The sequence below is a fragment of the Mustela nigripes genome, chromosome 1 (genome assembly GCF_022355385.1).
Source record: "Mustela nigripes isolate SB6536 chromosome 1, MUSNIG.SB6536, whole genome shotgun sequence".
In the NCBI taxonomy this organism is placed as follows: domain Eukaryota; kingdom Metazoa; phylum Chordata; class Mammalia; order Carnivora; family Mustelidae; genus Mustela; species Mustela nigripes.
This window is the reverse complement of record NC_081557.1, coordinates 237,290,514-237,312,099: the sequence shown is the minus strand read 5'-3', so window position 1 is coordinate 237,312,099 and position 21,586 is coordinate 237,290,514. Positions and strand designations below refer to the sequence as shown.

The 21,586-nt window shown below is 39.7% G+C and overlaps 1 protein-coding gene across 1 annotated transcript in view; it reads right to left on the bottom strand.

Annotated features, from left to right (window-relative positions):
- Positions 1–1,532: 1,532 nt before the first annotated feature.
- Positions 1,533–21,586, bottom strand: part of LOC132000458 (RNA polymerase II subunit A C-terminal domain phosphatase SSU72-like) — a 42,076-nt gene continuing 22,022 nt past the window's right edge. The window contains exon 2 of the mRNA XM_059374210.1: positions 1,533–1,900. Within this exon, the coding sequence (XP_059230193.1) occupies positions 1,533–1,900 (368 nt within the window). The remainder of the gene's footprint in view (positions 1,901–21,586) is intronic.

The following is a 21,586-nucleotide window of genomic DNA, read 5'->3' as shown; positions in this document are numbered from 1 at the left end:
TCTTTAAGATTTTATTCATTCATCTGACAGAGATCACAAGTACACAGAGAGGCAGGCAGAAAAGGGGGAAGCAGGCTCCCTACTGAGCAGAGAGCCAGATGCGGGACTCTATCCCAGGACTCTGGGATCATGACCTGAGCCTAAGGCAGAGGCTTTAACCCACTGAGCCACCCAGGCGCCCCTCTTTAACATTTCTTAAGTATTTGCACACCTATCAACAGAGTGTGTGTGTGTGTGTGTGTGTGTGTGTGTGTGTCTAAGTCTGGGCTTCCATAGCAAAATACCATAGGCTGGGTGGCTTAACAGAAATTTACTTCTCACAGTTATGAGATGCTGGAAAGTCTAAGACCTAGGTGCTAGGTTTCATTCTGAGGTCTCTTCTCTTGACTTGTACATGGCTGCCATTTTGTTGTATGCTCACATGGCCTTTTCCTGCTAGGAAGCAGGAAGGGAGAGTGATCTCACTTCCCTTTTTTTGGGCTGTCCAATTTTATTAGTAGAGTCACACCCTTTTACTTCATTTATACTTAATTGCCTCCTAAAGATGTTATCTCCAAAAACAGTCATACTGGGGGTTACGGCTTTACCATATGAATTTTAGGACACAGTTCAGTCCATAGCAACATATAGGCATATGCATTACTGTTTTGCTTTGTTTTTTAAAGATTTTATTTATTTATTTGACAGAGAGAGATCACAAGTAGGCAGAGAGGCAGGCAGAGAGAGAGAGGAGGAAGCAGGCTCCCTGCTGAGCAGAGAGCCCGATGCGGGACTCGATCCCAGGACCCTGAGATCATGACCTGAGTTGAAGGCAGTGGCTTAACCCACTGAATCACCCAGGCGCCCTGTTTGTTTGTTAATTTAAATTCAATTAGCCAACATATAATACAACATTAGTTTCAGATGTAGAGTTCAGCAATTCATCAGTCACATATAACACCAAGTGCTCATCACATCACAGGCTCTCCTTAATGCCTGTCACCCAGTTATCCCAACCCCCCACCCACCTCCCCATGTATTACTGATTTGTAAGAATCCTATTATGGAGTGCCTGGCTGGCTCAGTCAGTAGAGCATGTGACTTTCAATCTCAGGGTTGTGAGTTCAAGGTTTTTGTTTCCCCAACCCCACCCCCCCCCATCAAGATAAAGCCCATTGCTTTATTCAGGTGATTTGTACATTCCTGCAAGTTTGGAGGGTGGAAGGGAGGAACCACAATGAAAGCCACAAATTCATGGGGGAAATGTACTATAAACTGTTGTTTACTGTTTAGGGTAGAGGAAAAAAAAAAAAAACTTTATAATCAACATCCCACTTGTAAGTACACGTGGGAGAGAGAAAACATAATTGTTTTGAATCACGCATTTGTGTCTTTGCGTTTCCTATGCACAGTTTATTGGTACCACTGCCATCGACCAACAGAGTACCTGAAAGTAAAAACAAGCATCAGGAAGGAAAAAGTATTAACAAAAGGAAGCTCAAAAAGATGGCTTCAGGAGGATGGGCAGCACACCTGGCGCCAGGCCAGCTGGGTCAGTAGAAGCAGACCGTGTGCAAGAAGGCTCTGCCGCTCTTCTCAAACTCCTGAAGCAGCTCATCAATCTCGTTCTCCACGTCCTCCGTGTGCTGAATGCACTGACACAGCTCACAGATGAGGAATGCCCCCAAGGCGACCTCTTCGTGGCTGTCCTGGATGTCCACGTTGATGACGTGCACCGGCTGGCAGGTCTCCTGCTCTTTGGAATTCAGATCTTCCAACACCTGATCATACGCTCTCTCTTCACACGTGAGGATCAGATCGAACAGGTCTCTGCAGTTCTGGAATCTTTCTGGCTGTGGCTCAATCCTCTTATTTCTGTCCAACATATGTAAGATGCCATTCTGCGTGTAGAGTTCTTTGTCTCAAGCCTGAAAACTACTTAAAAAAAATGTTCTTATCACAAAGATATTAACTTATAAATGTCCTCTCTTTAAATTCCGTATAACCAATTAATTCTCAGAAAACACTTTTGTTGATTTTTACTGAGTTTTTATAACCAAAGCAACGTATTGTTGCTCTTGATAAACCAGCGTAATTCCATGAATATTGCTTGATATTTTTGTTAAGCAGTAAAATGAAAGCGAAACAACTAAGAGCACAAGCAGAGGGAAGGGAGAGAGAGAGGTGGGCAGAGGAAGAGGAAGAAGCAGACTCCCCACTGAGCAGGAAGCCCTATGAAGGGCTCAATCCCAGGACCCCGAGATCATGACCTGAGCCAAAAAGCAGATGCTTAACCAACTGAGCCCCACAGGAGCTCCCACTCAATTTTTTTAATGCTATTTACAATGTTAACAGCTGCAGACATAACACACTTTTAAGTTTAATCTGCATCAACATTCTCTCCATAACTTTTAAGTCTACACAATCAACTAACTAATAAATTGAGCCTTGATCTGTAATGCCTGCTGGTGTTGCCATGTTGTAAATACCCTCACCACCGCCTATTTCAAACTATCAACATAGTGTCCCTGAGTGTGGAATTGGGAAGAGTTGTGCATAACACACCATTATGTAATATTCCCATCATGCAGATACAATAGACATAAATAACCTCAAGGGCATAGATAATGATAAAATGTAGTAAAAAAAAAATTAAGAATGAATGAATTTTAAATGTTTATTATCTTTTTTTTTTTTTTTAAGTAATCTCTGTGCCCAACATGGAGTTTGAACTCACAACCTTAAGATCAAGAGACTTACACTCTAAGGGTGCCTGGGTGGCTCGGTGGGTTAACTCTCTGCCTTTAGCTCAGGTCATGATCTCAGGGTCCTGGGATCGAGCCCTGCATAGAGCTCCCTGCTCAGTGGGGAGCCTGCTTCCTCCTCTCCTTCTGCCTGCCTCTCTGCCTACTTGTGATCTCTCTCTTTCTGTCAAATAAATAAATGAAATCTAAAAAAAAAAGTTAAAAAAAAAGTCTTACACTTTACTGAGTCAGCCATGTCCCTCTGTTATCTCTTTTTAATACAACTTATTGCAGACGTGTACACTTATCCTTTTAATAATGGTTGAGCATAACAACCATCTCACAAAATTCTAAAAATTTAACAATCAGCTCTTGCAAGCCAATATGAGCTGATTCCAGTATACCACTATGCCTCCTAAATCTCACTGCTCAGTGACCCTATCAGTAATCTCCCAATTTTCCCATCAGAAGAAAATCCCTCAATGAAACCCCTGCATATATTCTTATTCCTTTAGAGAATTCATTTAATCTTTTCTTATAATTCAATGACTTTACATTCTCAAAGGTCGTACGTTTCAAGGAAGCAAACATGAGAAGCTTCACAATGGAGAATAGAAGGAGGTGGAAGACTTTCGGTTGATAGTCTTTTTTTTTTTTAAGATTTTTTTTTTTAAGATTTTTATTTATTTATTTGACAGACAGAGATCACAAGTAGGCAGAGAGGCAGGCAGAGAGAGAAAGGGAAGCAGGCTCCCTGCCAAGCAGAGAGCCCCATGCAGGGCTCGATCCCAGGACCCTGAAATCACAATCTGAGCTGAAGGCAGAGGCTTAACCCACTAAGCCACCCAGGCACCCTAAGATTTTATTTTTAAGTAATCTCTACACCCTGTATGGGTAAAAGGAAAAAAAGTTGCCCTGGGGCCTGTAAGGGGAGTCAGGACAAGGGGCCTCACGATCGTATCCAGAACTTCTTATTCAACATTTTACATTTTAAGGAGCAACTGACTGAATCTGAGGGATTAACATATATCCCAAAGCACAGTACAGTATTCCCAGGAGATTCCCCAGGCTCACAAACGTCTCTGTGGCTCTTAGTAACTGTCAGCTCTGATGATGTTGAGGCATGAAGGAAAACTATGGCAAGTTTGCTGGATTTCAAAAGGATTTGTTACCCAGTTAGAGTCATTCTTTCTCAACATCTTACTTCATGTTTCAGACTGTCCCTTTGTTTCGTGCCCTGGAAAATTTAACAGCCACTAAGATTTAGAAAATTGCAAGGGACGCCCTTTGGAATCTGGAAAGAACCAGTGGGACAAGTTCTCAAAAAGATAAGTTTTAGGAAAACAAATACATGGGAGTTTGGCTTTGGTTCATTCCATTGAAATATGGAACACCCGTACATCTTTTAGAGAATTTGTTTGTGCTGCCAGGGATACGTGTATCACAGAAGTGAATTTTCTGCCATATTTGCTTCCGATTCTTTCTTTTTTAATCAGTGTATAGAGTTCAAACCCATCCCCATTCCATTATTCTAACAATCAGAGCTATCTTTTCACTGAAGTTACTGTATTCTTTCTGTTCATGTTTTTATACTTTTATTACATTATATTTGTATTATCTCTGTACTTGTACCATAAACAATTTATAGTGTGGATTAGTATCCTTGTACATTTTTAATAGATAGTCCTGAGATGCCTGGGTGACTCAGTTGGTTAAGTGACTTCCGCTCAGGTCATGATCTCAGAGACGTGGAATGGAGCCCAGCGTTGGGCTCTGCACTCAGGAGAGAATCTGCTTCTCCTTTTCTCTCTGGTTTTCCCCCAACTTGTGCTCTCTCCCCAATGGATAAAATCTTTTTAAAAAATGGATGATGCCATACTTCATGCATGGTCCTAGAATCTACTTTTTTCAGGATGCCTGGGTGGCTCATCGTTAAGCGCTGCCTTCGGCTCAGTCATGATTCCAGAGTCCTGGGATCAAGTCCTGCACGGGGCTCCCTGCTCATCTGGAAGCCTGCTTCTCCCTCTCCCACTGTCCCTGCTTGTGTTCCCTCTCTCATTGTGTCTCTCTCTTTCAGATACATTAATAAAATCTTAATTAAAAAAGAATCCACTTTTAAAAAAATTATTTATTTTTTTCAGTGTAACAGTATTTATTGTTTTTGCACCACACCCAGTGCTCCATGCAATCCGTGCCCTCTCTAATACCCACCACCTGGTCCCCCCAACCTCCCACCCCCTACCCCTTCAAAACCTTCAGATTGTTTTTCAGAGTCCATAGTCTCTCATGGTTCACCTCCCCTTCCAATTTCCCTCAACTCCCTTCTTCTCTCCATCTCCCCTTGTCCTCCATGCTATTTGTTATGCTCCACAAATAAGTGAAACCATATGATAATTGACTCTCTCTGCTTTACTTATTTCACTCAGCGTAATCTCTTCCAGTCCTGTCTATGTTGCTACAAAAGTTGGGTATTCATCCTTTCTGATGGAGGCATAATACTCCATAGTGTATATGGACCACATCTTCCTTATCCATTTGTCCGTTGAAGGGCATCTTGGTTCTTTCCACAGTTTGGTGACTGTGACTATTGCTGCTATAAGCATTGGGGTACAGATGGCCCTTCTTTTCACTACATCTGAATCTTTGTGGTAAATACCCAGTAGTGCAATTGCAGGGTCATACGGAAGCTCTATTTTTAATTTCTTGAGGAATCTCCACACTGTTCTCCAAAGTGGCTGCACCAACTTGCATTCCCACCAACAGTGTAAGAGGGTTCCCCTTTCTTCACATCCTCTCCAACACATGTTGTTTCCTGCCTCGCTAATTTTGGCCACTCTAACTGGTGTAAGGTGATATCTCAATGTGGTTTTAATTTGAATCTCCCTGAGGGCTAGTGATGATGAACATTTTTTCATGTGTCTGATAGCCATTTGTATGTCTTCATTGGAGAAGTGTCTGTTCATATCTTCTGCCCATTTTTTATATGATTGTCTGTTTTGTGTGTGTTGAGTTTGAGGAGTTCATTATAGATCCTAGATATCAACCTTTTGTCTGTACTGTCATTTGCAAATATCTTCTCCCATTCCGTGGGTTGCCTCTTTGTTTTTTTGACTGTTTACTTTGCTGTGCAGAAGCTTTTGATCTTGATGAAGTCCCAAAAGTTCATCTTCACTTTTGTTTCCTTTGCCTTTGGAGACATATCTTGAAAGAAGTTGCTGTGGCTGATATCAAATACACTTCTTTTAATCAACATTGTGTTTAAGATGTAACAATGTTACTACACCTAGGTTCAGTTCATGTATTCTAGCTATCCTCTGGAATCCTATTTATGAATTATAAAAATGAATTTACTTGGCATCTTAAAGGACATATTTTTACCTTTAAAATCAATTCTGAAATGGACAGCTTTGCATGACAGTTTATCTAGAATAAGTATTTAGAAGTGGAATATAGGGGTCCTGACTGGCTCAGTTGGTGGAGCATGAAACTTTATCTCGGGGGTAGGGGTGAGTTGTGAGTTTGAATACCACATTGGGTATAGAGCTTACTAAAAAATAATAATAATAGGGACGCCTGAGTGTCTCAGTCGGTTAAGCTGCTGCCTTCGGCTCAGGTCATGATCCCAGGGTCCTGGGATCGAGTCCTGCATCAGGCTCCTTGCTCGGCAGGGAGCCTGCTTCTCTCTCCATCTCTGCCTGCCACTCTGCTTGTGCATTTACTCTCTCCCTCTCTCTCTCTGACAAATAAATAAATAAATAAAATCCTTAAAAAATATAATAATAAAAAGTAAATAAAAATAGAATTGTAATTGGTAGGTCAGGATGTCTTCAACTTTGTATATTAAAATAATTGCAAATTTATTCCTAGTGGTTGTACTTAGATTACAATAACATCTCTAATCCCAGGCAACATTTGTTATTCTTAGTTACCACCAATCTTATTTGTCTGGAAATGCTGTTTCATTTTGTCCTAAGGTGCATGTTCCTTAGTAGCCGTGAAGCTGAGCATCCTTTCATAACTTAATTGGCCATTCAGGTTTTCTATTCTGTGGTCTCTTCTTCTATTGGATTGTTTGTCTCTTATGCTATCTATTATTATTGGTTTGCTGGGTTTTTTTAAAAGTCTATTTAATATTAAAGTTATGTTTTGATACAAGTCCTTTGTTATGAGTTCAATTTTTTTCCTTTGCCTTTGAAAGCTAAATAAAAACTGTAAGTGATTATATGGGGAAAGGATGTTGGAACAATCTGTCCCACAACATTAGACCCCACGCTTAACTAGACACTGCCAGGCCATGGCTCCATGCACCTGTTAAATCAAGGTAAATGAGAAGGGCACAAACCTGTTGCTTTCCAAGTGGTTCGTGGTTTGCTTGCCCGATTTATGAAGGATGATATTCCCCATTAAAACGCTCTTCAGTGGTTTGACTTCGTTTTGTTGACTGACCCAGCATAATCATATGATTCTAATAATGGAGTTCCTTTTATTTTATTCTTTTTGTGTCTTCTGCATTCTCAGATGTGCCGAGGACTAAAAGGACCACAGATGTAGCTCTACATTGGAGGTTCTAGAAATGCTACAAAAAAGAAATCATTTATTTCGAGTGGATGAAAATAAGGAGATAACAACTTATCAGGTTTACTATAATTATTATTACAAATAATGCTCACTTTTAGTAACTAACAGATTTTCTTCTGCTGCTGTTTCTCCCTAGAACAGAAACATCATAAAGACTATATTTTCTCCATTTCTGTGTCATTCCCTTGGGCTTCAAATATAACTATAAATTCTTTTTTTTTTTTTTAAGATTTTACTTATTTGTCAGAGAGAGAGAGAGAGCAAAGAGTGCAAGGTGTGGGGGAGGGAAGAAACAGACAGAGGGAGAAGCAGGCTCCCCTCTGAGCAAGGATCCCAACTTGGGACTAGATCCCAGGACTCTGGGATCATGACCTGAGCTGAAGGCAGGCAACTAACAGCTAAGCCACCCAGCATCCCATAGATCCTGATGTGGATTCCAGGACAGTGTTTCAGGCAACTTGGGGACAATATAAAATATACTAAAGTCATAGTGGAAGAAGCTGAAGCCACTTTGCCAAGATATTTGATTCTCTAAGAGCTTTCAGTGGTTGGAGCTAACTATTGAATGTGGGGACATCTATCATTCTTCTTGTATAAGAAGTATCATGCATCATTTTATTTATGGGTAGATGTTATTTAAATCCCTTGCTTTTTTTATTTAACTATTGGAATATTTCCCCCAGGTGTATCTTTTTTTTTTTCCAAAGATTTATTTATTAGAGAGAGAGAGCGCAAATGTGCAGGGGGAGGGGGCTCAGAAGAGGAGAAAGAGAATCTTAAGCATGCTGCCTGCTGCTGAACAATGATCCCAATGCAGGGCTCCTCTCCTGACCCTGAGATAATGACCCGAGATGAAATCAAGAGTCAGATGCCTAACCAACTGAACCACCCAGGAACCCCTCCCCTTGTTTTTTGTTTGTTTTTAAGATTTTAGTTATTTGGGAGAGAGAGAGAGAGAGAGAGAGCACAAGGAAACACAGGGGCAGAGGGTGAGGAAGAAACAGACTCACTTCCAAGCAGGGAGCTCTTTGTGGGACTCAATCCCAGGACTCTGAGATCATGACCTGAGCTGAAGGCAGACGCCTAACCAACTGAGCCACCCAGGTGCTCCATCTCTGGTGTATTTTTTTTTTTTAAGATTTTACTTATTTATTTGACACACACAGAGAGAAATCACATATAGGCAGAGAGAGAGGAGGAAGCAGGCTCTCTGCTGAGCAGAGAGCCCGATGGGGGACTCGATCCCAGGACCCTGAGATCATGACCTGAGCCGAAGGCAGAGGCTTAACCCACTGAGCCATCCAGGCGCCCCTGGTGTATTTTTCTTTCAGTGTGTTTGGCAGTGTTAAGTCAAGGAGGCCATTAGAATGAAGTGGTGCTGATACCTTATCAGTGTAAGTAAACAATTCAAAACCAAAGCCTGTAGATGCCTCAAGGTTAAGAAAACAAAATCTATGGATAATCAATCACAAAGAGCTAACTAAACTTTCCAAACAGGGCTTATTTATTTATTTCCAAAGAAAAAAACGTTTAAGCTATGGCCAATCAAATAACTTCCTTGCTTTGCTTCTGCCTTTCCTCTACAATAGAAGGCTTTCTCCTAGCTCCTGTCAGTGGAACACTTCTTACACTTCTGGTTTGGCACTGCCTGATTCAAATCGATTTCTGCTCAAATAAGCTCTTAAAATTTTTAATATGCCTTTCTTTTATCTTTAATAATAGTGAGATAACTTACCAAATATACATGGTTGTCTTGGTAAGGGCTATCTTGGCTGTAAGTAACCAGAAATTAATACCAAACAGACTCGTGGGGGAAAAGGGGCAAAATAATTTACTACTTGAAAAGACTGGAAGGACTGTAATGATCCAAGCTTGGTTCTCCCATCCAAGTACTAACCAGGCCCGACCCTGCTTAGCTTCCGAGATCAGACGAGATCGGCTGCGTTCAGGGTGGTATGGCCCTAGACCAAGCTTGGTTCTCAATGGGTTAAATCTGGCCCTATAATTTATTTATTTATTTAATTAAAACAATTTTAAAAAACATTTTATTTATTTAAGAAAGAGTACAAGCGGGATGGGGGAGCAGAGGGGCGGGGCAGAAGAAGATGGAGAAGCAGATGCAGAGTTCAATCCCAGGACTCCAGGATTATGATCTGAGCCAAAGGCAGACACTTAACCAACTGAGGTATCAGGCACCTGATTTTTTAAAATTTATTTTTAAGTAAGCTCTATGCAACCCAGGAGATCAAGAGTCACAGGCTCTACTGACCGAGCCAGCCAGATCCCCCCACCTCCCGCGTGCGCACATGCGCGCGCGCGCGCGCGCACACACACACACACACACACACACACACTTTTTTTTTCCTCTTTAAAGAGTGTGCTTGAATGTGAGGAGTTTTTTATTTTATTTTATTTTATTTTAAGATTCTATTTATTTATTCGACAGAGAGAGAGAGAGAGAGAGAGAGATTACAAGTAGGCAGAGAGGCAGGCAGAGAGAGAAAGAGGGGAAGCAGGCTCCCCACTGAGCAAAGAGCCCAATGCGGGGCTTGATCCCAGAACCCTGAGATCATGACCTGAGTTGAAGGCAGAAACTTAACCCACTGAGCCACCCAGGCACCCTATTTTATTTTTAAAGTAAGTTCTACCCCCAACATGGGTCTTAAACTCTGGATCCAGAGATCAAGGGTCACATGCTCTACTAACTGAGCTGTCATGTGCCTCTGGTCTCAAAAATTCTTAATATATCATTAAGACAGTTGGGCCAGGCTTGGGTAATTCACCCACTCTTGTCTGAATGAAGTAGTAAGAGGAATATGTGTGGGATCAGTCTCATCTGAAACTCTAAGTCTGTTGCTATGAAAAGAACAAAGTATAAATGCCAGGAAACAAAAACAATATAATTCCACTTGAATCATCAGATTTTTATCTGATGCTTTTTATATTTTTGCTTCCCCCCCCAAACCATGTCTATCAATTTTGACTTGATAAGAGTTTCCTTAGGATGAACATCAGTTCCTGTTATCCAGCTTATTTTAATTGAAGGCGGAAAAGTCTGCTGTAACACAACCCCAAAGCTGAAGCTGTTGGCCACTAAAAGGCCATTATTCCTTTTGGCTAGAAATTGGCTGATGGAGCAAGAATTGATTCCAGAGTTATTGATGATTTGGCTCTCCCCAGTTTCCAAGGGGGATTCTACTGAACCATCAAGTCATCAATTTGCTCATTTCTGCTTCCATCAGTGATTAATGATCCTGAGGTTGGATAGGGAATCTTTGCAATTGCTAAGTGCTGAGTCATTCATCTCATTAGGAATACATTCCTACTTTTATTTGCTGCCCCAAAGGTAAGCCCCATAAGCTCTGCAGATATAGCATGAGTATGAGGTCTTACCTACGTATGTACATATATGTAAGTGTGTGTGCCTTTGTTTTTTGACTGAGCTATTTTTAAACTCTCTAAATTCTAGATAACTGATAGCAATACAACTAATTTCTTTCTAGTATGTTAGTTTTCTATAGCTGTTCTTAATTTAAAGATCACCACAAATTTGGCACACAACTTTACTCTCTTACAGTTCTATAAGCCGGAAGTCCCACACAGGTTGTGCTGGGCTACAATTAAGGTATCTGTAGGGCTCCATTCCATTCTAGAGACTGTACGGGAAATTATATTTCCTTGCCCTTTCTAGTTTTTAGAGACCACCCCATTCCTGAGCTCTTGGACCCCTTTTCTGTCTTCAAAGCCAGCAACATTGTATCTTTATGATCATCCTTCCACAGTTGCAGCTCCCTCTGGCCCTCCTGCTTACTCTCTTCCACTTTTAAAGACCCTTGTGTTTACACTGAGCCCACCTGAATGATCCAAAATAATCTCTATAATAAGGTCAACTGATTAGCAATCTTAATTCCATCTGCCTCTTCTTAATACCTCTTCACCATCTAACAGATTCCCAGGTTTTGAGGATTAGGCTGGACTAATTTGGAGGTGAGGGAAGGAGGCATTATTCTGCTTTCCGTCACCTATAGACATGCAAACAAATCCTGCCTGATGGAGGCTGAATCGAGGTCTCTACCACCCACTCCTAGAGCAAAATCTAGTTTTGCTTCCATTTCAACATTCCTTTACTCCATACAAAGTTGTAGTTCTTTGACTCCTCCTTTGAGCCAATTTTAGAAAATTTGCCAGTTCTCTCATTATTTAATGAACTATGTAAAGTCTTTGATGTGTTTATTTTATAATCCTATAAAGTAATTTCTTAGTTTATAAATATCATATATTTATATGTCATAATTTTACCTTATTTTGAAAATGTATCACAGGCTTAGGTACTAGAGGTTGAATATGATACACACACACACACACACACACACACACACGAGATACATCCTAGGGCTTCAGAAAATGAGGGTATCCCTCACTCTCTTCCATCTTCTTACAGATTTCAACATAAGCAGAAGACAGACCTGGCTGAGACTCTAACAGCTACTGGTTGAAAGTCAGAGATCAGGTTACTTCCTTCTGACATTAGAAACTCAAATTTGAATCCCAAGCAATACAAGGGAATTGTCTAAGGTCATCTGTTTATTACCCTAACTGGATTCCAGAAGTTTTCAATCTCCTTCCTAAAAAGAAAGCTAAGAGTGAACTTCCACCAATGAACTCCAATCATTGACCCACAAATAGTGTTTTTGCGAGATGAAGTGAAAATTTGAAGCATTTCTGCTTGAAAGTGCAAAGTATCCAGTTAATCTTCACAAAGAAGTTGGAGTTTTGTTTCTTTTCTGATGCAGCAAGCAGCCTAGCTTTGTTTCTTTCACCTGAAGCTCTCAACCAGCCCCCAGAGCAATAGCTTCCTATAAGCTTTACCCTCTCTATTGAATCCAGTAGATCAAAATGTCCAGTAATCTAGAAGAAGCAAAGAAATTGAAGATAATGGACTTGAAGCTTCCTTATTACCAATCCAAATCCTTTTCATTTGCTATTTTATCACAGAGGAGCTGGCCAATAGCTCTATAGATCAAGATTGTGCTATCCAGCTATGCTTAAATTATAACAAAATTTCAGTAAAATAAAAATGTGAACAGTAACAAATAAATAACATATGATAGAATTTGATAGGGATTGCATTAAATGTATAGATTACTTTGGGTAATATAGACATTCTAATAATATTTGTTCTTCCAATCCTTGAGCATGGGGTGTTTTTCCATTTCTTTGTGTCATCTTCAGTTTCTTCTATCAGTGTTTTTTAAATTTTCTTTTACTTCTTTGGTAAAGTTTATTTCTAGGTATGGTTTTTGGTGCAATTGTAAATGGGATCAATTCCTTGATTTCTCTTTCTGCTGCTTCATTTTTGCTGTATAGAAATGCAACAGACTTTTGTATATTGATTTTGTATCCTGCAACTTTACTGAATTCATTGATCAGTTCTAGCACTTTTTTGTTGTAGATCTTTTGGGTTTTCTATATAGAGTATCATGTCATCTGTGAATTGTGGAAGTTTGACTTCTTCATTGCCAATTGGATGTCTTTTATTTCCTTTTGTTGTATGATTGCTGAGGCTAGGACTTCCAGTACTATGTTTAACAGTGGTGAGAGTGGACATCCCTGTCTTGTTCCTGACCTTACAGGAAAAGCTCTCAGTTTTTCCCCATTGAAGATGATATTAGCTGTGGGGTTTTTTTCATATAATGGGATTTGTAAGCTTGTTGGAAGTCTGAAAGAGTCAGTTTTGAGTGCTATATTTATCCTTTTTTTAAAATGTTAATTTTGTTTATTACTTAGAGAGCGTGTTTATTACTTGAGAGAGAGAGTAGGGGGAGGAGCTGGGAGAGAAGAAGAGAGAGAAAGTGGAGAGAGAGAGAGAGAGAGAGAGAGAGAAGCAGACTCCTCCACGACTGCAGAACCCCTCCTGGGGCTTAATCCCACAATCCCAAAATCAGGACCTGAGCCAAAATCAAGAGTCAGACACTTAACCAACTGAGCCACCCAGGCACCCCTGTATATATCCTTTTGATCAAAGTTCAAAAGAATAATTTTATATTTATTTGTCTATGAGCTACATATTTTCTCTCCATTAGCAAAGAAAATTATTTGTATTCTATTTTATTTTTTAAAGTTTTTTTTAATTCTTTTATTATTTTTTTAAAATTCTGGTTAGTAGACATACAGTTCAATATTGGTTTCAGGAGTAGAGTTCAGTGGTTCATAATTTACATATAACACCTAGTGCTCATCATTTAACAAGTGCCCTCCTTAATAACCATTGTTGGGCCCATGGTCAAAGGAAAGAGACTGATAGAGAGCGAAGGTCAAGCAAAGCTTTATTTCGCGCCAAGCATCAAGAATCAAACCAACCATTCGGGGCCACTCTCGCAAAGAGGCGACCCCTCCCTGCCTTACAGACTAACTTTTATAGAGCAAAGGCCATGTGGTTGAGCCTGGCCACACACAGGTGGCCAATTGAATTACAATTCAGCCTATAGTAGCTGTTTGAACCAGCCTATCACTCTGGTCAGAATTGGCGCCCAAAAGGCACACAAAAGGCAGGGCCCACATTCTTTGGTAGTTAGGGAGATGGTATGTATGCTTTACTGATTGGATGTCTCCACCTGACCTGACTCATCCTTGCCTTCTGGGCTCTGTTATCTCTCCCTGACCTGACACGTCCTGCTATATGGGCTCTGTTATCAGGAGCTGGTCAGCCATATAGAAATGGTTGTTTCCCAGACCCGTTTCTAAGTGAGTTCCTCTGGGGGACAGGGTCAATCTAAGTTCACTGCATAAACAACCAAATGGCTGTTGTGCCGAGGTGGGGCTGTTCCGGCTAAGTAGGCCCTTACACTATCACCCACCTATCTCATCCCCCACCCACTTCCCTCCATCAACTCTGTTTGTTCCCCATAGTTAAGAGTTTTTTCTTTCTTTTTTTTTTTTTTTCTTTTCAATATGCATTTTTTTTTACCTAGCAATAGTTTTTTTTTATTATTTGTTTCCCTCTCTCTCATTCCCCCTTCCATATGTTTATCCATTTTGCTTCCTAAATTCCACATATGAGTGAAATCATATGGTATTTGTCTTTCTCTGACTGACTTACTTCACTTAGTATGATACACTCTAGCTCCATCCACATCGTTGCAAATGTAAAGATCTTTGGTTCGTTTTTTAAAAACAGATTTTATTTATTTATAAGAAAAGCTTAATTTTTTATTTTTTTTAAGATTCCATTCATTTATTTGATTGACAGAGAGACACAGTGAGAAAGGGAACACAAGCAGGGAAAGTGGGAGAGAGAGAAGCAGGCTTCCTACGTAGGCCAATGAGGGGTTCAATCCTGGGACTCTGGGGTTATGTCCTGAGCAGAAGGCAGATGCTCAGCAACTGAGCCACCCAGATGACCCAAAAGATTTTATTTATTTGACAGAGAGAGCACAAGCACGGGGAGCAGCAGAGGGAGAGGAAGAAGCAGACTCCTTACTGAACAGAGAACCCCTGAACCTAATGCAGATGCTTTACTGACTGAGCCACCCAGGCACCCCAGCAAATGTAAAGATTTTTTTAATATGTTTATCTTTACACCCAAAGTGGAGTTTGAACTCACAACCTTGAGATCAAGAGTTACATGCTGTACCGTCTAAGCTAGCCCAGTGCCCCTACATTTATCTGCATATGATTTATGTATTTCCTCTCTATTAGTGAAGAAAATTATTTATATTTTAAATTATAGGTTTCCGATGCTTTAACATTTTTCATTATGAAAATAATATATGTTTGGGGTAGATGGTTGGCTCAGTGGGTTCAGGTCATGATCTTAGGGTCCTGGGATGGAGCTTCTTGCTTAGCAGGGCGTCTGCTTCTCCCTCTGCCCCTCCCTCTGCTCATGAGGTCTCCCTCTCTCTCCCAGATAAAGAAATAAAATCTTTTTTTTTTAAAGCAAATAATATATGTTTATATTAGAAACTTTGGAATAAAACATTTTAAGAATAAGAGAAAAAGTTATTCACAATATAAACATCCAGACAACCATTGGTTTTTATTAATGCCTAAGTGTTTGTTGGGATTTTTTCTTATACTGTAATAATCTTTCATTTATAAAGTTTTTATATTGTTCTTCTCAGTTAATATAATAAGCAATTCCTATGTCATTGTTACATGATTTTTTATTGGCTACATAATTTCTCACCAGGTAGGTGTTTCATAGCTTAAGTAATATTTGCATATTTCTTATCTTTATGGCTATAATAGATATTTGCCTTTTATTGTAGCTTCAAAGATATTTATCCAAGTTTTTATTACTGCTTCTTGTTAAAAAATTTATATAAGTTTATGAAAACCAAAATTCAGTAGTTATATTAACAATTTCAAAACATAAAATTCATATTCCTTATTCTTAAATTTCTCCAGTAGAAGCTTTTAAAAAACCCATAAAACTCAATACAGATCACTAAAAGATTTGTCCATGAGTCTACCTAGTTTTAAAGACAATTAGAAATTCTTCCCATTATAATCATTGTTATCCATATTGTATAATAATAAACATATACTGACCACAAGCTTAGTAAGAACAGCCTGTAAAAGTAAGCAACAAATATATTATACACAAATAAAACAAAATCCAGTTTTAATCACTATTTCCTTTGGTTCTGTTCAGAGCTGGTTTTTCAATATTCTTTCATTTATCCATTAAATATTGAAGGAGTCCTAACTAGATACCAGATATTGGGGAGGGAATAGGTAATAAGAAAGACTTTATTAGCTTTCATTCTAGGGCTAGCTGGATCATCTTCAAACTCTTTTTTTTTTTTTCCTGGGGTAAAACAAGATCTTCATTGTTGACAAGGTTTACTTGAGTTGCAGAAATTCTCCCGTTTTAGCCGGTACTCCCATCTTCGAACTCTTTAGCATGGTCTAGAGAATGTTCTCTGGGATCTGGCTGTTCATGGTGAAGAATCAGAACCCCATTCTGAGTTACTCTAAAGGCACAGTCCCACTCTTGATACTTGTGTCTTCAGTAGGAGCTGGTTAATGTGAATGTGGGAACTTCTAGAGGCTTGTTATAAAGTGAGGGCATGTTTGGGAAGGCTCAGAAAAAGGAAGTCCTGTGGAGAGGGCCGTCTTCACAGCAGCTTGTCCTAGACTGCAGTAACCCAATAAGAAGGAAGCTTGGGATTAAAAAAAAAAAAAGAAAGAAAGAAAGAAACAACCAAACTCTCTTTTCCCAGCTTTCTCTGATTTTCTCCTTGATCTGATCTGATCTCCCAGGCCAGACTCCCAGGGCCAGGAATAGCACAGAGAAAAGTAGTGGATCTGGAGGGACAAATGGAAGATGTTTAGCATTAAGACTCTAAAATGAGTGGTAGTATAGTGCCCATTTTTCAGGTGTGGAAACTGAGGTACAGAGAGGTTAATCAATGTGCCCATGGATAATAGGGGGGCAAAATTGGCATTTACATCATGTTCATGTTTAATTACTTTCCATATTGTCATTTTTTCTCAATGATATCTCCCAAATAATGTCATACACAGTAAAGGTCCTCAGTAAATGCTTTTTGAAAGGAAGGAAAAGGAAAAATGATGAGAAAACTATTTAAGAAGAATTAAACTTAGCTCCCTAGAAAGATGTCTTGGGTTAGCAAACCCAACAGATGTATTTCTGGCAAATTTTCATGAACCTGATAAATCCTTATTTTTAAGAATTGCTCAAATGTGGGGCACTGGGGTGACTCAGTCGGTTAAGTGTTTGCCTTCAGCTCTGGTCCTGATCCCAGAGTCCTGGGATCAAGTCCTGAATCCGTTTTCTTGTTCAGCTGAAAGTCTGCTTGTCCCTCTCGCTCTGCTCCTCCCCCACTCATGTGCACATGTTCTCTCTCTCTCTCAAATAAATCAATAAAATTTAAAAGGGGGGGGGGCACCTGGTGGTTCAGTGGGTTAAAGCCTCTGCCTTCGGCTCAGGTCGTGATCCCGGGGTCCTGGGATCGAGCCCCGCATCGGGCTCTCTGCTCGGCAGGGAGCCTGCTTCTCTTCCTCTCTCGGCCTGCCTCTCTGCCTACTTGTGATCTCTGTCAAATAAATAAACAAAATCTTAAAAAAAAAATTGCTCAAATATACTCGGGCTAAGATGGTAACTAGACTTATCATTTCATTATGTAAAAAACATCAACTCACTATTATGTACACCTTAAATTAATAGATCATTGTATGTTAATAATATTTCAATTAAAAAATAAAAAGTACTCTTCCTGAAGGTGAGGGGTGTGATTCCAAGAGGCTAGATCCAAGGCCCTATGTCTCCACCATTCTGTCTAATCATACTTTAAAAAAAAAATTTTTTTTTTTTAAGTAGTCTCCACACCTAACATGGGGCTTGATCCCAGGACCCTGAGATCATGACCTGAGCTGAAGGTAGACACTTAACCAACTGAACCACCCAGACATGTGGATATTAATCTCTTCTTAGATGTATGATCTGCAAATATTTTCTCCATTGTGTGGATTGCCTTATTACTCCATTGATAGTGTCCTTTGATACATGAAGCTTTTAATTTTTTAATAAGGTACAGTTTATCTATTTTTTTCTTGTGTTATATATGCTTTTTTGGGGAGGGATCTGATATCAAAGAAAGTGTTCCTTAATCCAATGTGTGAAGCTTTTTCTAGCCTTTTCTAGTCTTTTTCTAGAATCAATGTGTGACCCTTTTTCTCTTACCAGTTTTACAATTTTAACTTTTACACTTAGGTCATTGATTCTCAGAGGGTATTTACTGAGCATATAATCAACTTAAAAATTAGGTACTGAGGGGGGCAACCACAAATGCTCAACCTTCTTTTTATTTATTTTTTTTTAAAGATTTTATTTACTTATTTGACAGAGATCACAAGTAGGCAAAGAGACAGGCAGAGAGAGCTGAGCAGAGAGCCTGATGTGGGGCTCAATCCCAGGACCCTGAGATCATGACCTGAGCCAAAGGCAGAGACTTAACCAATGAGGCACCCAGGTGCCCCCTCAACCTTCTTTTTAATAGTCCAAGTGTGACGTAGAAACTAATGCAAGTAAGACAGGAACATGCACTATAAAAAAGTTATAAATCACAAGCATTTGGAAGGTTCAAAGAAATGACCCATCAGGGAGGATTTCATGGTTGGCATTTGAGCAAGCCCTTGGAGGGTGTTCAGATTTGGGCTTACAGAGGTGAGGTAGGAGAACATACCAGGCTAAGGGCATATTGTGGATAGCACAGGAACTAGTGGCAGTTCCTTGGCTAAGGGAATGAGAGTTAAAGCCTGAAAGAGAAGCCTGATGTATGCACAAGAGAGATGACAAACCAGGTATTAACTTAAATCCAAGATGTCCCTCGAACAAGAGTTCCAAGTTACCTTCTGGAGCATTAACGTTTCTGTTACTAGCCAGAAGCCTGAGAAATTTATCCTTCTAGACAGTCTGTAGACTAGTAAGAACATCCTTTCCTCAAAATAAAGTTTATTAAGGGAAAAGTAAACCTGCAATCAGTAAGTATTGTGCCATGGATAAATTCCTGTGGTCCATTGTCTCACCTTACCGCACAGTAGGTTCAGGAAGGGTCAATCCTATGGGCATCCCCTGGCCCCAAGTGGTTTAGTAACATGTCTTGAGTCTAATACCCCTATGTTCTGGTTGAGCTGCCCCCAGGACACTGAAACCTAACAATGTTGCTTTAACAAGGCCTAGATGACTTTCCATAGCAAGTGAGGTACAGATTTTAGGATCTTTCCACACACCATAGTAAGGGTCAACCCTGCTTTTTCTGAGTACATCTCCTGGTTCAGTTTCCACAGAGCTCCACAGCTTTTCAGTCTTTCCTTTAGCATGATTGATGGAAAAGAAAATATGACCTGTAACTTAGGAAATTTCCTTTCAGCTTCACATGACATTATATGCAATTAAATTTTTAGAATTATTGTCAAATCTGATATCAATCAGATATTTAAACTCAATCAAATTTCACTCATGCATGAACTATAAGAATATATAGCGGCTACACAAATAAGAGTTCTTATGGGGTGAATATATAATCCTTGCACTGACAAGACTCGTTATAGTAGGATATTGTGGGTTTTATGTTATCTTCATTAATGGTAACATTGCATGTCCAAGAAACAAATATGAATTTAAATATTTTTCCAAAATATTCCTATGATTTATTCCTCTTCATTAAGTAGTTTATGAAACAATCCTCAGTGGCACTTATTTATTTATTTATTTGTTTGTTTGTTTGAGAGAGAGACACACAGAGAGAGAGAGCGCCCATGAGCATGTGGAAGGGGCAGAGGAAGAAGGCAAAGCAGACTCTGTGCTGAGCAGGTAGCCTGATGCAGGGCTTGCTCCTAGGACACTGGGATCATGACCTGAAGTGAAGTCAGATAGTTAATTGACTGAACCACACAGGCGCCCAATGGTGGCACATTTTTAATTTCGTACACTGCATTATTGTGTGTATTGCTGACAGAGGAAAAATTCTATTTTGACAAGTCCTAATGAAACCCCAAGCTTTTACTACTAGCTTTACATATCAGATGGTTGGAAAAATTTTCGCAGAGAAGCTTCCTGGTTCAGAGTCCCCTCTAAAAAGCTGCATCAGCTTCTGGCCTTCACCTGCCAAGCTGGAGGAACTTAACCCTTGGTTCTGGGGCAAGTTGGAAAACAGAGGCTATATTCTGCCTACCTTGTGCCCACCTTTGGGGGAAGATTTCCTTCTCACTCAGGTTACATGTCCCTCAAGGGTCAGCTGTGGCTCTGCTCCGTGTTGTTTACATTCGGGTAGCCAGGGTACAGGACCTGTCCCTATATGGAACATGAGGTCTTGTCACAGTGAAAAGAGAATTGGCAGATCATGGCAAATCTTTTAAGGCATCTGCTTAGAGTGGTATATGTCATTGCCATTCACATTTCATTGACCAAGATAAGTCACATGACCAAGCCTAAAGCCAGTGGGGAAGAGGGATGTGCAGTTCTCCAGTAGGGTTGGACTCCAAATATGGCTGCATATATTTGGGATAATAATATGGTCTATCTCATTAGCCCTCTGGGATTGATTATAGGTAAAGATATTTGGAATATTTGCAAGATACATCTGCAGAATGTTGGCTTTCAAATGTCTATTTCTGTGGGAAATTAAAACTAACAAACACATAATGTGGGGTGCCTGGCTGGCAGCAGGTAGAGCATGCAGCTCTTGATCTCAGGATTGTAAATTCGAGCACTAGCTTGGGTGTAGAGATTACCTAAAAATAAAACCTTTTAAGAAGCAAATGAACAAACAAACAACTAACATAATTATATTGTCTTTAGTGAAATGCTTTAAAGTAGGCTATAGATCAGAGCTGTCCAACAAAAATGCAAGTCATATATTGAATTTAAAATTTTCTAGTAAATTTGGGGCACCTGGGTGGCTCAGTCAGTTAAGTGTCTGCCTTTGGTTCAGGTCATGATCCCAGGGTCCTGGGATTGAGCCCAGAGTCGGGCTGCTTGCTCAGTGGGGAGTCTGCTTCTCCCTCTCTCTATGCCCTCCCTCCCCTTCTCTCTCTCAAATAAATAAATAAATTTAGATTTTTAAATAATAAATAAATAAAATTTTCTGCTAGATTAAAATGTAATACATGAATTTTGTTTTAATATATTTATCTAACCAATATATCCAAAATGCTGTCATTTCATTGTGTAATCAATATTATAAAACATTAATCGGGTATTTTCCATCCTTTTTTTCATATAAACCTTTAAAATCTGGTATATATTAGAGCACATCTTAGTTTGAAGTACTCACTTTTTATGTTGGTTTTTTTTTTTAAAGATTTATTTATTTATGCTTAGAGAGAGAGAGAGAGCAAGACTATAGGGGGAAGCAGTAGAGAGAGAGGGAGAGACAATCTCAAGCAGACTCCCTTCTGAGCATGGAGCCAGACACAGGGCTTGATTTCATGACCCTGAGATCATTACTTGAGCCAAAACCAAGAGTCAGATGCTTAACCGACTGAGCCACCCTGGCACCTCTGAACTAGTCAATTTTCATTGCTTACTAAGTGCTTGTAATAATGACTACCAAATGAGACAGCGCATGTCTATACAACTCAACCTGTTTATTCTGGTAGAAATAAGACTGATTCGTTGATAGGTCCTTAAAACTCGGGATCAACATCCTTCAAACTCGGGATCAACATCCTTCTTTGTTAAGTGCAGGTTCAATACCTTTCAGCAAACACAAGCAGATTTCGGGTATAATTATTTAACTATTGAGTACTTAACTATA